This window comes from Penicillium concentricum (assembly GCF_028827145.1).
Source record: "Penicillium concentricum strain IBT 3081 chromosome Unknown utg000003l_segment0_segment0, whole genome shotgun sequence".
Lineage (NCBI taxonomy): Eukaryota > Fungi > Ascomycota > Eurotiomycetes > Eurotiales > Aspergillaceae > Penicillium > Penicillium concentricum.
The window spans coordinates 714,737-730,083 of NW_026622756.1; the positions used below are offsets into that span (position 1 = coordinate 714,737).

Genomic DNA, 15,347 nt, shown 5'->3' on the forward strand with positions numbered 1-15,347 from the left:
CAGGGCAACGCATCATCCACGCGATCGTCCAGGCGGCTACAGAAGTCCAAGCAAGCGGAATCGCGCTCCGTCTCCAATGGATACCTGGCCACTGCGATAACCCAGGAAACGACGCGGCAGATCGGCTGGCCAAAGACGCGGCAAGCCCGGGCAAAACACACCCCTTCCGCCCTTTGCTGACAAGGCTGAGGGCGCTTATCCGCGACAACATCCGCGCCCAATGGGAGCGGGAATGGAAAGCAGCTACCAAAGGCGGTCACCTGCGGAAAATTGACAGTACTCTACCGGCGGCCTACACCAGGAAACTGTATGGGAACTTGCCCAGGGGCCGGGCGTACCTGTTGACACAGCTACGCACGGGCCATAATTGGCTGTCCACCTACGCCAAGACCTTTGGCTTCCGCGCCAATGATCAGTGCGTGTGCGGCGCACAAGAAACAGTCACCCATGTGCTGGTGGATTGCCCAAATCTGAGGGAAATTCGACGCAAGTTAAGGAGTGAAGCTGGGGACGCGTTCAACAGCGTGTCGAGTCTGCTGGGAGGCTCAACTGAAGGTGAGAGAGGTAAACCAGACACCGTCTCGCGGGCCAGGACGGTCAAAGCCGTCTTGGAGTTTGCTGAGGCGTCACAACGATTCAAAAGTCGCGCGCCATAAGGGCAGCCTAATGAAACGAGCGGCAACTAGGCCACGATAGGCCTTGACGAGGCTCCAAGTTCGTTTTCAGGAAGTGGGACATCATACATGTACATACTCGGATATATAGTTGCTGTATCCTGTATATCGCTTTGCGAGAGGTCGGGGTAAATGATATCATCCATCCATCCATACTGTATCAATTGGGAAACACCAGAGATAGAGAGACCGGACCATGGGGATGACCACGAGAAGCCAGCGGGTGGGGCTGAACCCCCAGCTTCCAAACCCCCCAACCCGTCGCCCATCTCCCACCCCCGAAGCCGCAAACCCCACAATCTCACCCGAATACCCCAACGTTGAGGACTTTTCTCTCGCCGAGGATGATTCTCATGATGAGGACGATTCTCACGTCGAGGATGATTCTCATGATGAGGACGATTCTCACGTCGAGGATGATTCTCATGATGAGGATTACTTTCTCGTCTCAATCATCTACGACTACTCCACCATCACAGCCCGAGCTCGTTCGTTCCAAGGAATAGTGCTTGCTAGGGCCACTCCGCTCCAACTGGCCCAGAATGGCTTCTATTACCGACCTTCGGGAGTCAGCAATGTGGCATGCTGTTTTGCCTGCCAATCGACCAAGCACTTATCCACCTTCCAATGCACCCCGTTCGAGGAAGTGCAACAGCTACACGAGGAAGACTGCATATGGCAGATAATCTCGTGCGATTGAAACACCACCTCAGAACCCCTAACAAACCCCCTCCTCAACCACCGCATTCCCCTCCCCTAAACCGTCAACTCCTACCGCCGATTCCAGTACACAAACTACAGACGACTCCAGTATAAAGTCTCGAACTCAATCCACGCCGATCACATTTACTTCAGCGAAGGAACGGTTGAACACTAACCTGGACTGCTGTTCCAATCCGCTACCCACCATAATAGACCCAGAGCCTCAACAACCTCCAACAGCCCACTCTCCCCAGCTTCATCAAACTATACCGTCCATCACTTCCTCGCCCCAATATCAACAAACAACGTATGCTTCCGTCCTCCAGCGACCTGTCACATCCATACCGCGACCGACTCCTCCAGTGCAAGAACCTTTTCTTCCCGCCAACCCCACAGTCACAATTGAACATCTTCATCTCCGTTTTCACAATAAACCGTCACCGTTCCAGGTCGAGAATAAGACAATCCAACGCTCAACCAAACGAACTCGGAACAAAACCGCATCTGTCACACAATCACTGTCCAGATTCCTAGCCTCTGCTCTGCCCGCGTTCTCGCGGTTCTTAACAGAGATGCAGCCAAAATCGGACGCTTGCTGTCCGTCTCATTCGTATATTTCTCACAGCCGCGCCATGAGGGCAGCCTAATACCGCAAACGGCAGCAAGGCCACGACAGGCCTTACCAGGTGAGGCTCAAAGTTCACCGTTCAGGCAGTTTGGATCAATCCCAGGGATCAACCAAGATGTATTTAGAAAGTTGCTGTAGCCTGTATATCGTTCGCGAAGTTGGATCCCAGGTCACGTGATGTATATAGATCTATAGGAGTGGCTGCCTGTTAGGCAGACACTCCGCTAGGCAGCAGGGAGATGAGCTGCTGCAACTACAAATAGCTGGATCTCCTCATATGGATGAATAATATCACACTTGTACCTTAATCCAGGGTTCAACTCGCGAGAGGTCAGGGTAAATGAATTCTACTACTACTACTACTACTACTACTTTATAGTAGCCATGTGGGGCCTATCGCCATATTCGGTATGTGATGTCAACTGTGAATACGGAGATTCGCTCTCTCCCCCCTCCATCTCCTGTTCAAAAATGGACAAGCGATCCCTCGTCATAAAAATTTGTATTCAACCTCAGCGAACATGCCAGATATCCAAAGAGGCGGACGCAAGTCTGTCATCGAAAATGTTCACGTTTTTGACGGAGCCGGTTTTACCGAATGCCGGTTTGTGGTAATAGATGGTGGCATGATTGGTAGCAACCCGCAAGGAGCAGAGGAGATAATTGATAGACATGGCCGTTTTCTTATACCTCGCTTAATTGATGCCCATGTTCATCTACATCATGAAGGGCATCTGCAAGAACTTGCAAGCTACGGAGTGACCACGGCCTTAGACATGGCGATGTGGCCTGCCGACAAAATGAACGGACTACGAGAAAATCCCGGTCTACCAGATATACGGAGTGCCGGACTACCAGGCACGGCTGCCGGTAGCATTCACAGCTGCATGCTGCCTCTCCCGGAGGAAGCGTTACTATCCGGTCCCGAGCAGGCCGAAAGTTTCGTGCAAAGGAGGATCACGGAAGGGTCTGACTATATCAAACTTATCTCAGACGTTCCTGGGCCAGTCCAAGAGACTCTAAATGCTGTTTCTCCTGCTGCACACCGGAAACATAAGATGGTTGTGGCACATGCTTCGGCTATCAAACCGTTCAATATGGCATTGGAGGCCAACGCAGACATCATAACCCATGTACCACGAGATGAGCCTATCGCTACAGCTACTGTGCAGCGGATGGCTGAAAACAAAGTTGTCTCCGTGCCGACATTAACGATGATGCAAGCAACGTCTTCAAGGCCGCCCCTTAGTGCAGCGCTCGGTATGATGGTTTCAAAGCCTTCACTTTTTATGGCTATCTTGAGAGCTAAGAGGAATGGTCGAGGTGAACAGACCCATGAGAATGCTAGGGATTCAGTCATGGCTATGTACCGTGCTGGCGTTCCCATCCTTGCCGGCACTGATTGTCACGACGAGCCGAATTCATTTTTCGAAGTCAAGCACGGAATGGCTTTACATCGGGAACTCGAGCTTCTCGTTGAGGCAGGCTTGGCCATCCTTGATGTCTTGCGTGCGGCAACAATTTTGTCAGCAGAGCATTTCAAGATCTTTGATCGGGGCATTATTGCTGAAGGGAAACGAGCTGACCTTGTTCTCCTGCGTGAAGACCCGACGAAGGATATACTTGCATCGCGTAGTATCGATCGGGTTTGGTGTGCCGGAATTGAATTCATGCATATTGCATAGGAACTTCGTTTTTTACTCTTGCTTTCTTTGTTTCTGCCTTGTTTGCCCTATAACATTCATTTTTTTACCAGATCTGGAATTGGTAATGCGTAGTCTTATTAGCTGGTTATGGTGTGGTAGCCAGTTGGTCCCCCGTCCCCCGCGGTTCTAGACGACCCTATGGGGCTATTCCATTTAAGGTATAGTCTGGGGTGGTGAGTTAGATGGTTTTAGGAGCTGTTTGCTCTCTTCCTTTCTATCCATCTTCTCTCTTTTCGTTTCTCGTTTCTCGTTGATTCAGATCAGGATAACAGTGGCGGTGTGAAAATGGCTGGCAGCAGCCACTTCATTCCTCGAGCTCAAAGACCGGCAGGTAAATAATCGCTCCGATGCAACGAACAAGCTGGATCTTCATATAGACCAAGATTTTATCCTATTACGATTAGCAATATTCCTTTCGGATGACCCAAGCCTTTTCTTTTTATATAGCATGTTATAGTGCTTTTTATACTCCTTACTTAAATCCCATCCCCCACTATAACGCAGTCAATTGAAAATGGAGGCAGTCACGTACCTGTTGAAGTCTGGGTATGTAATAAATTGAAGAGCAGTCTATAGCAGGTACTGTTGAAGGCCTCTTTGCCATTATATTGCGCGTTAAATATAGAACCAATCTCCGTGGTCGATGCAAGCATAGAAAGCCTAGTTGGTCATTGCGAGCGTCACTGGAAACTCCCAGAAATACGGAACGTCTTCTTATGAGCAAGATAAAGAAAGAAGTGCTTGTAGATACGAGGCATTGCGGTTTGCTTATACGAGACACGCCCCGACGTCAATGTGTTCGTGTTCAGGTTACCACGTGTACTTAAAATATGTGAATATTGAATACTGATAGATATAAGTAAATGTTGTATGGGTACCAAAATGGTAATATTAAACTCTCTGATCAACTAAAAGCTATGAAATTGGCAATTTTGCAGGGCATGTTGACAAAGAGTAATATGCCACTTTTATGTGAGGTGTCTGATACCGATGTCGTAAGATATTCTCGGGTGAATATCCAGAAATCCATATGTAGACCCACCATATTTCTAGCAGTTACTTCTGCTAAGGTAAGCTATGTATTTTCCAGACCTACCAGCGTTCCAGACAGGCATTGGTAATCCAGGCCAAGGAGACTGGAGACATGGGTACCCGTCATCTTTGGGAGCATGTGAACAAGCAATACCTTCTGTTTCTTATACAAGCCACGGGAAAACGTTGACCAGCTACAATCCGTGTAGGCCATGGGCGGTGGGCTTCTTTACGACTTCCACTTCTGGTAAGCAGGCAGGGTTTAAAGACAGGATTCACAGCATCAAGATCAAGATAGGGTGTGCGTAGTTACCGAAGTTTTATTGGCATCATTCGAAATCAGCCATCCAATGTTTGTACATTTCGCCAATGTCCATCAGATGCTACGTAGCAGCATCGGAACGAACCAACCTCACATACGTACGAACTCACCCCACCCAGCTGAAACCGTCAGATTTGATGACAGCAGAATGAATCACCCGTTTTTAACTGCAACGAGATCGGATCTACAAGTCTTCAGCTGCATTTCAGCTGGGAGGATGCTCACCACTTAGATATTAACAAATCAATCCAAGATTTCCCTTCCATGCTGCCTAGGTCTCCGTCTTACAAATAAGCATTTCAACTCGTATTGATGCCACCTTCCTTAGAATAACCAATAGCTCGATGTGCAGGTGCAAAGGGCGTTCATTTGCGACAGGCAAGAACGTTTTGGATTACCATGAGGTGATATTACTGTGATTTACGCCACCTCATCAAAGTACCTCGACAAATGCAAGCTGGCGGAAAGGTAACCTATTGCGGCCTAGTGCACTGTTAGGTGGGGCCTTGGGAAACAAAGAGACAGAGATTGGGGTCAACCTGATTTCGAATATTACTGTAACTCTGCGTTACTTCAAGTTGTGTGGGGTGCTGCTGTCTCGCCTTTGCCAGTTGGTACTCGAGTTCCCTATTATTGAGCTCAAGGGCGCAAGCCTTTTGGTGAGCTATCTTGATGTGTTCAATGAAACACTGATTTTGCTCCTCCAAACCAGCTTTTTCCTGTGCGTGGGCCCGTAACATGTGGTTGGATTTTTGAACACAACAGTTGCCTCGTATTGTTTTGTTGCATTTTCGAAATTTCAGCATATATGCTCGTAATGTTAGTTCGGAACTGGAGGTTAGCCCTGGAATGGACGGGGCAACGGTGAAATCATGCGGGGGTGATGGTAGACCGGAAACAGACCTGGGGGTAATCTTGAAAGAGCTACGGGCCTCTAGGAGTTCTATCTTTGCAATAATCAAGCCGCTGTAGGTAATCATGACTGCTTGCTGTTATTTCCGTATGACGACCAGTTGTGCGCTTGGAATACTAGGTAGAGTGTAGGAATCTGGAATCTTCATTTGTCTCTTATAATTCCTAGTGGTATCTAGACTTTATCCTGGCGAGGATGCTTAGCATGTAGCTCTTCGACCGGCGCATCAACTCCATAGTTCATAATGCTCTTCAAATCACCCAGGAAAACACAAGAGATGATAGCCACGACGCCGAAAGGGGCTGCGATGATGAAGACAATTCGGATGCCGTCCGCATATGCCTGTTCGAGAGCCGTAACACCAGCGGCGATAATGTGGGAACTAACGCCCGTCACTTTCTGAAGTGCTGCAGTATCCTGTGATGTGAGAGCCTTGATGAACTCAGCAAGAGAAAACTCTGGGAGGCCCACCTCAAGAGCTGCTTGGGCTGTATATGCGGGGATATACTTCTCCAACCGACTATTCAGTGCCGCGGACGCAATTGCCGTGAAGACTGCCGTAGCCACAGCTCTGGAACATGTAGTAGCAGCGCTTGCCGTTGCAATGAGGTGGTGCGGTACTGAGAGCTGAACGCCGGCGATAACGAGTATAAGGGGTGCTCCAAATCCAAGGCCGGTAAGGGCGGCGAATGCAAGGGCATTGATATCATCTCCAGGCTGGATGGTTGCTAGTCCGACAATACCGCCAGTGAATATCATAAATCCGGCTACCATTGGGAAACGTATAGTGCGGAACTTCACGCTTATGTATCCGTATAACAAGGTACTCAGGGCTGAGGAAATCCAGTAAGGTTGTTGTCTAGCAGCATCAAGGAAAGCATCCGTTCCAAAGAGTGATGTGGTTCTGTAAGACATTTTGTTAGTTCACCGGGAAAACCACTTCTTGGTAGAAAAGGATACTCACAGGACTGGATAAAAGATGACGTAGGCAAAGAGGAAAATGCCCTCAATAAAGATGAGGCCGATGCAGATTCCAAAAGTGCAACCAGTTTGATTAACGCCCCTAAAGAGATCATGATGAAGAATCCCAGTTGTGGTGAATCTCCACTCATAAATACCAAAGGCCACTAGGGTAAGGATGCCAGTGATCAAGGCCGCTAACACCGAAGCACTGGCCCAGGGATAGAGACCACCACCGAGATTAAGGCCAGTAAGTAGTAATGTAAGCCCTGCCGTCAACAGGAAAGATCCAGGAAGATCAAGTCGACCAAGCTTCTTCCAAAACGGTAAATGATCTAAGCAGGTGTGTCGTTTCGGTGGTTTGTAGCCAACAAAGAGGCAGACTGCTGTTATCCCCCAGAGGGCCATTTGAATCCACTAAATCGGCCGTCAATTCAAAAATGCTATAGGAAAGGCCGGCTTATACTCACGTAGAAGTAACGCCAGCCGGTGTGCGGGTTCTTTTTGGTCAATGACCCAATGATCAAAGGACCCGAGCAGGCACCAAGGGCAGCCGCAATGTTCATAAAGGCTTGTGCCACTGCAGAACTTAGTGTGAACATTTAACAAAGTAAAATCTTCTCTAGGCACTGCAAACATACTCGGTCGCCACTTTCGTGGAAGAATCTCACTGGGAATACAATATGCCAACGGTACAGTGGCAAATCCGAATCCGATCAAGACCTGAGCAGCGATAAGACGATATATACTGTCCGAACCTGGCGCTATCGCACAGCCAATAAATGATATAACAGCTGGACCAACTAGTAGTGCTTTGCGGGCTTGGAAGGTATCTGATGCAGAAGATATGAGAGGGGCGAGGACGGCTTGAACAAGGGAGAGTGAATTCGGAACCCATGTACCAGCCACGGTATTGTTTAGGTCTTTTTCGATATAGGACAGCTTAAGGATAAAGCCCTTCAGCTTAGAAACAAACCCAAACAAAAGGGGATGATTGACATACGCCTGATGGAGGCCCCAGGAGACCAAAGACTTGTACCAGGTTGAGAAGAAACATAGCAGCCAACGTGAAGTATGTCTGCGTATGAATCTCGGGCTCTTCATCACCTTCATACACGAAATTTCTATCGGAAAGGCTTTCTGCTTGTTCAATATGCTGAAATTGTTCCACACCCTTCTCCTGGCTTAAGGATTCCGGACCCTCGTGGTCCACTGCGGAAGACATCTGGATATATGGAAATAATAGAGATAGATGAAACGAAAAAGAATACAGACAAGTTCATTTAAGTAGGGCCGGACAGCGATCTTGCCGCTTTATACTTTGTATCCCCAGATTTCGACCTGGTCGAAACCTACCGGGGCCCCGCGTACGCTCTCCGTCTTATCCCCGCAAACCAATTGTGGCAACTATCCCCATACTGCGCCACTCGAACCTACGCCCATTTAATAAAGTATTGAATCAAATCAGAATTAAGCAAAATGTGATATGACCTCGACCACAGCTAGAAGCCAGAAAACTAAAAATTGGACGACAGGCTATAGGCGGGGAGTAGCTTCCAACCATACCTAAGAGTAAGCTATCGCGCCAAGGCCTCGGTCTTACAGCGCGTTAGGGCGTGAGTGTTCTATAAACTTCTGCAGCCTTTGTTCCCAATTAATGCTTATTTGCGCATTTTACACCACTCAACTTCGTTCTATTTCCAATTTATTTTATTTTTCTGTTCTATATCTTCCATGGTGGACAATGATGGTCCGGAACTGCTCACGTCAGGAGTTAAAAATTTTCAATGTGGGAACGTCCAGATTTTCAAGACGCGGTTTCATACGTGATGTATAGGGGAACCACATCGACCTTGTCTTGGATATATCGGCGTTCGATAAAAAAATGATATACGGTAAAATCCGTCGAAGGTTGGGGCTTGGCGCTGTCTAATCGTGGAATTGGATGTGAACTGAATACGAAAGCCTGACTGACAAGGAATAATGTCAGAAACACGGTGGATCTACATTTGGGTTTCCCGGTATTTACTTCTTACGACATTGGTATCAAACACCGCATATAAAAGTGCATATCACTCCTTGTCAGCATATCCTACAAATAGTTGAGAATTTGATATTACCATTCTGATTTCCATACAATATTGGTCACTTGTTTCGGTCAAATACTGGTAGGCTGAATTACACTCGGAAAAAGAATACACTGGTTTTGCCACAGCATTCCTTCCGATCGACAGAAATTTGAGCACAGTTTTTGGTGCCAACACCAAAAACATCCTGTTGTTATGTGGGCTCATCTTTGGGAGCGAAGAGAGGCGGCGGAAGGGATAAAAAGTCTGGGTTAAGCGCCCCACTCCCAGGTTCTGCAGACTAGGGGAAAATGCGCCAATGCTGTAGCTCTGGTTTGAACAAAAATCAGCAACCCAATAATTTTGCCTGGGTTACGGGAAGTGTCTTCGAAGGCTCCGACAAGCCATTGCCCAATGGTCCCACAAAGGGGGGACCGAGGCACCCCCGGTGCGGTCTGCCGCCGGTAGGACTATAAAGTTCGACGGTGTCGCACGACATCACCATTGCCATACGGGTCATGGTTATGGGCCACCAAATGGGATGGCCTTCGCTGACTTGAAGGATCTGTATCTGTCGACGATCAATTCTATCTTTTATTTAAGTTCTCGTCATAATATGGGGTAAATTACTTTCGTGTTAATAGTCCCTGATTAGCAGGGAATGAAGAAGTAAATTTGAAGCTACGGTTCGCTGGCTCTTTGATCTAAAACCTTGATCTCGTGTGTGATGCTATGTGTGTCGGCTAATATTCGTCCGTGGATCAACCTCCACGGCACTTCTTAGTATCACCGATTTTCTTTTTACAGACCCCCCACCCCACCATCCCCCCGGGTGACAGTGAGGTAGAATTAATCATTTCTCTGAACAACAACACAAATTGTAGAGCTTACCTGCTTCAATGCATAATTTCTTCCGTGAGAAGGCCATCGAAGGTAGTACGCTCAATCACCTTGACGTCGATATTCGCCCCATCGGCACTATCGCGCCAAAATACCGGGTCTTATCGCCCAATTGGGCTTGATGGGCCTAGCTGTCCCACAATGATGAGACGTAAGGAACTCGATACTTCCAATGGGCCCGAGCGACTTGAACTCAGATTCGGAGAGCAATGACGCTCATCCCGCCGGGTAATGCGGGGCGTGAGGATACGGAATATTGAGAAGGAAAGCTGGTTTACTCTTTGATTTGCCCCACATAGTTACCGTAAAGACGATTTGTAATAGAATGGAAGCCGTGGGATCAATACTTGAGGGTTTATGTGAGGGCACCTAATGAATATGCGTCTCTTAGTGGTTTTGTGTCTTCCCCGTAGAGTAAGCACGATACTGTAGCAGTTCAATTCTATGTGGAAACTAAACACAAGTCTATAAAGGTACGGGATTATATCATTCAAAATTGGGATTAGTTTGTCACAAGAGATCTGACCAAGCACCGAATCCTACCGTTCCGACTTGTTGTTTATTTTACAATGTCTGAAATTGAGCACATAGTTCTCTGGCCTTTCAAGGACTCATCCGATCTGGAATCCGCCACCCAGGCAATCAAATCGATTGGTACTAAAGCTGTTCGCGATGGGAAGCCTTATATCGTGTCTGTTAAATGCGGTACAACCAGGCCTTGCCCCCCAGTCAGAAGTTATGGTGAATTCAATCTTCAACCCCTATAATGTACATCGAGGCTGACTCGCAACGGTACAGGATTCAATCTTGCCTCGATCGTTCGATTTAGATCGGAGGAGGATCGGAGATACTTTGTGAAGGAGGATCCAGCACATAAGGAGTTGATCTTACTACTGAAGGATAAGGTTTCTTCCGGCCTTCTGGTGCTGGACTTCATTGATGGTGGCGTAGAAAATGTACCAATTACAAAATGTTAAAAGAAAGGGTGTTTTTGGCAAGAAACTTCAGATAGACAACGATGATAGCGGAAGTTACGGACTTCGATTTTTTTGTTCCGCACTCTGGAGTATTATTCGTTCCCGATCGCATTTCTTGAAGTCGATGTCATTTTCAAGGGACCATGGATAAATGCCGCGAATCTGGGTTGGCTTCATATGTACATACTCGTTTTGGCTTGCTAGGTACTGATATTAAGTGTATCTCATGGTGCACCCCAACATGCAAACATGCAAACCCCTCAGAGCCCCTAGCAATATGATTCAACATGATCAGCTGTGCCTCGAACAAGGGTTCCGGGGATTAGCAGCGCATCATTTCTACGTTAAGCCCTGGGATAGTAAATCAAACATTCATTAGTTTCACTTAGTGAAGCTTGGGATTAGACGATAGATAAGATCTAGACACTTTTGAATATGTTATTCGGTTGTAACATTCGCTACTACCGGGTACAAAATGTAAGTTAAGTCTTATAAGAAGGTATCAGGATCTAAGGCTAGGCTCACATTATAGAGAGCGGCACGTCTCGGTTAAAACCACTAGAAGTCTTCTAGTACGGTCATATTTTCCTCGAAGTTAAAGTCAAAATCTCCTAATAGTTGCATTCCTAGCAATCACGACTTAGTCGAAGAGTAAAAAGAGCGCGAAACCTTTAGAACCGTAAATTGCAATTATGAACCCTCCTAGAACTAATTTTCAGTGTAGAATCTTGGCTAGCCTACCTACAATAGTAGTAACCCTAGTCCAATATTAGGCTCGAATATAATATAAGTTAATATATAGAATTACACAAAAGTCTATATCCGTCGATCTAAACATTGATTTCTCGTTTACACAAACTTTATCTGACATCGAGTTTTAACTAAAGTTTGTGTTATAGTGTACGTAAGGCTTTATTCTACCTCCTGAGATACTAAAAAATAAAACTGAACAGTACCACTCTCGAGTTCATTGTCAGGAAGTGGTTTACTCTAAATGTACACATACGGATATGTATGGTTGTAATAGCATGAATGTCGCTTTGGCAGTTGGATTCTAAACCACAACCCACTAGACTGTGTACGGATTCGCATTTTGGTCTAGTGGTTAAATTAACGTTGGCGAGGGGTTAGGGTGGATGAAATCCACCTACCCATCTACCGGCTATACCCTCCTCCTAGGAGATGAGAGAGATATTAAAACAGGCACCGAAAAAGGCATAGATAATGTCAACCAAGAAGGTGCTCCGTAAAGAGAGGCCACTCAAGAGGTGGTTGGAACCTGTCTGTATAACTTCCTACCTCTGGAACTTCTATAGTTCTTACGTCTACAGATTGTTGTGCTCCCGGGAGCACTCGGGCTTCTAGGCGCTAGACAAGAGTTCCTGGGAGTCATCTAGTGCACGCTACCATTCTCTGCATCATTTACCAATAGCCATGAAGGTACGCCTCTTTTGAAAAGCTGCTTGGACCATCTGAACTGGTTGTATGAGAGGCTCCACTGTATCCTCGAAGTACTTTATTAATGTAAAATTCTTATATAGCCGAGCACATACACCTTTGACAACCTGCTCTGCCTCAGAAAAATCACTTCAAGTTATATTGCGGTCATTTTTACATCTACGGCAGATATTTTTGTCATCGCTGCCATCATGGACTGGAGCTTTGACCGTATACAATCAATGTTCGGTCGAATGATCGGGGATCCCACTCACCGTTTCGAGTATATATGGGTCGAAGATAATGATATTTGTTGCCGAAATACCGTGTCAAAAGATTCAGGGAGAAATGGAGCACAATGCTTCAAGATATTTCAAGATCTTCCTGCCTGCCATTCACCTGAATTGAGACTCTCAACGGCAGCAAGTTACATGATATGTGCGCCATTCCTCTAGGGCCAATAAGTGTGCCCAACGATAGATGCATCTGCTTCACGCTCAAGTCAATCAAGTTGAGAGAACCACACCAATTCAGCAACATGGCTACAACTACGATTCATTGGCACATCGCTGGCCAACTGGTATGATCTGCGGCATTGGCAGAACCCAATGCCTTCTATCAGCGCCTCTGTCCTGTCATGTAACGCATGGTAAGTTCTCATAGGCGGCAAAATAGAGGCAATAATCTCCCAATGAAGAACATACACAACGTATTCTTCGTGCAGCCAGAAATGCCAGATATCGTTACGTCGAGGTCTAAAGATCAATCATTCCGAAACAAACAAGCCTCATCAAACCATTCGGCCTGACAACGCTTTATTACTCCCCAGCCATCACCGCCTGACCATGACCAAAACAATATCCTCTTCCTTGCTGCCTTCTATGTTGCCCTTTGACCTAATTTCCCCCTTCACGGCAACGACCGAGCTTGTTAGCTAGCTTGTTGATAGCGCTAGCCCCACCACCTTCCCCAGCATGGCGCTCGCCTGTAGCCATTTGGTATGAATGTATATTCATACTTGCTGGGGTGCATACCAAACTCGGAGTTGCCTGTACATGTGTCCACTTCCTGGGATCCATCACTAGGCAGCAGCTCTGGTGACGGAGCTGCCGGTCGCCGAACGCGGTCCCATTCAAACGCAGCCTCAAGGGTATCATAAGCAGGCTTGGTTCGTGGCCTGTTTTCGGAAGGCTTGGGAGGACTTTCCACCAGAACAAGCTGAAACTCTAGCGTCAGCTTCTGGGCAAGACCGCCTCAAATTAGAATGGCTCCGTGACTTTTTTAGAAAGTACAGTGAAACAAGGAAATGACAATGTATATCCAAACAGGAATGGTTCTTTATCAAAAAAGGATGTTTCACTGGCATCTATAGCTTTATATCCCTAGCCATTGGGGCCTTCTCGGACCCCCAATAGACTTCCGTTTTTGCGGGCTTTCAACGGGCCACATGAGCTTGTTTCTGGCCATACGCGGTTGCACGAGTATAGAAAGCTTCAGGCCTGACCATCTGTAATGTAACCGGCCGAACTTTGAATTGAGAAAACCTACCAGTTTTACACATCAACAATGACAGCCGCGCCAATTTTATTGACGCCCGTTAGTTCTTAGGGCGCCCCACCCTGGAAGGGCCCCCCGGAGGATATTTATCACAAATTGGAACTTCGGCGTCGAACTTTCTGAGGACATAATCTCTGCCTGGAGGGTAAAATACGGCCCTGATTCTGAAAAAGGGGTGAAGAGAGAAAACAGAAGGGAAAGATTCAAGGGCGCCGCCCCAGGAAAATTCAACCGAGCCAATGTCGCATTTGACAAAATCTTGGCATGCCAGTCAATCAACACCAAATCGCGTACCCTGGTCACGGATTAATGGAGATTATGTCACGGGATTAATTTGCCGGTAGTCTACAATATGTTCTCGTTTTCAATCGCGATCGACCCTGAAGGTGGAGTAGCCTATGAGCTCTCACGTATGAGAGGCAAAATTTCTGCCCCCCCCCCACCCCAATGATCTCCAAAACATGTATTTTACGATTTAACGGCTTGAGCATGGACACCAGCGCGCGATCCACATACTCTGCATTGCTGTAAATATGTACGCCATGTATCATACCCTAGATCTTCTCTAGCAGTTAGCCGCGACGAGTGCGAGCCAGCGTATGATTATCGTCTCTGCAGTGAGGATAAACAAATCTATGAGATCGAAGATCAATCCTATTTAGAAGACAGAATTAACACTATTCTTTTAGTTATTAATGGGACTCTATCCCCCGCGTTAACTGAATGGCCTACCAAACACGGGACAGGTCAGGGCACATAAACAACATACGTGGATAGGGAGAGCCGGGTACGGGGCGAACTACACGGGCCAGGCGAAACTTGGATAGTTGGAATGAGCATGGGGTCGGTATTCCAGTGATCTGTTTATTGAGGATGTTTATGAGGGCTGCCCACTGGTATGTAGGGTGCTCTATCTCGTACAACGCTCAGTCCAACCGCAGGATCACTAGTGACGAACATCACAACAGTTGGGGAGCCTAACGGGTAAGTGGTGCCCTCAGGGCAAAGGGGAAGTAATATGGGTGTGTATTCAATTTCTATACTCTTACGGCTGGCTCTGTCTGGCCCTTCTACGACCCTTGTACGCGGAGCTCGGTGACCACTTCGATTAGCCTTTGGTGGATATCTTGGCGTAGTCTTGGCGTAGTCTTGGCGTGGCATACGCGACCGTTCTCCAATCTATCACGGAATTCATTGTCTCGATGCGAATAACCTTAGTTTACCGGGTGCCTGTCAACATACCTGGCCTCTCACAAACGATGCGGTTTTGGAGCGGAACTTGCCCGACGGCAACATGATCCTCATGCGAATTGCCTCATACCCTGCCGTCAATTAATGAAACCATATACAACGAATGGATAGACAATAGATAAATGGAATATTGGTTGATTTGTCTCCATTGTGATAATTTCAAAAGCCTTCAGAGTACCGAGCTGCGCTCTATATGATTGCTGAATGGTGACAGGGCCCATA

At 47.1% G+C, this 15,347-nt stretch overlaps 4 protein-coding genes across 4 annotated transcripts; 3 read left to right on the forward strand and 1 right to left on the reverse strand.

Annotated features, from left to right (window-relative positions):
• Positions 1 to 870: 870 nt before the first annotated feature.
• N7517_008120 (uncharacterized protein) lies at positions 871 to 1,374 on the forward strand (the record flags this gene model as incomplete). The annotated part of the gene is made up of 1 exon (XM_056725850.1): positions 871 to 1,374. The coding sequence occupies one exon, from the start codon at positions 871 to 873 to the stop codon at positions 1,372 to 1,374; it is 504 nt and encodes a 167-aa protein (XP_056576701.1).
• A 1,151-nt stretch (positions 1,375 to 2,525) lies between these two features.
• On the forward strand, positions 2,526 to 3,689 carry N7517_008121 (amidohydrolase family protein; the record flags this gene model as incomplete). The annotated part of the gene is made up of 1 exon (XM_056725851.1): positions 2,526 to 3,689. One exon carries the CDS (start codon positions 2,526 to 2,528, stop codon positions 3,687 to 3,689), a length of 1,164 nt encoding a protein of 387 aa, XP_056576702.1.
• Positions 3,690 to 6,151: 2,462 nt separating this feature from the next.
• N7517_008122 (trichothecene efflux pump) lies at positions 6,152 to 8,162 on the reverse strand (the record flags this gene model as incomplete). The annotated part of the gene is made up of 5 exons (XM_056725852.1): positions 6,152 to 6,881; positions 6,942 to 7,354; positions 7,408 to 7,517; positions 7,579 to 7,879; positions 7,941 to 8,162. The coding sequence occupies 5 exons, from the start codon at positions 8,160 to 8,162 to the stop codon at positions 6,152 to 6,154; spliced, it is 1,776 nt and encodes a 591-aa protein (XP_056576703.1).
• A 2,310-nt stretch (positions 8,163 to 10,472) lies between these two features.
• On the forward strand, positions 10,473 to 10,880 carry N7517_008123 (uncharacterized protein; the record flags this gene model as incomplete). Its single annotated transcript, XM_056725853.1, has 2 exons — positions 10,473 to 10,594; positions 10,733 to 10,880. The coding sequence occupies 2 exons, from the start codon at positions 10,473 to 10,475 to the stop codon at positions 10,878 to 10,880; spliced, it is 270 nt and encodes an 89-aa protein (XP_056576704.1).
• Positions 10,881 to 15,347: the final 4,467 nt, after the last annotated feature.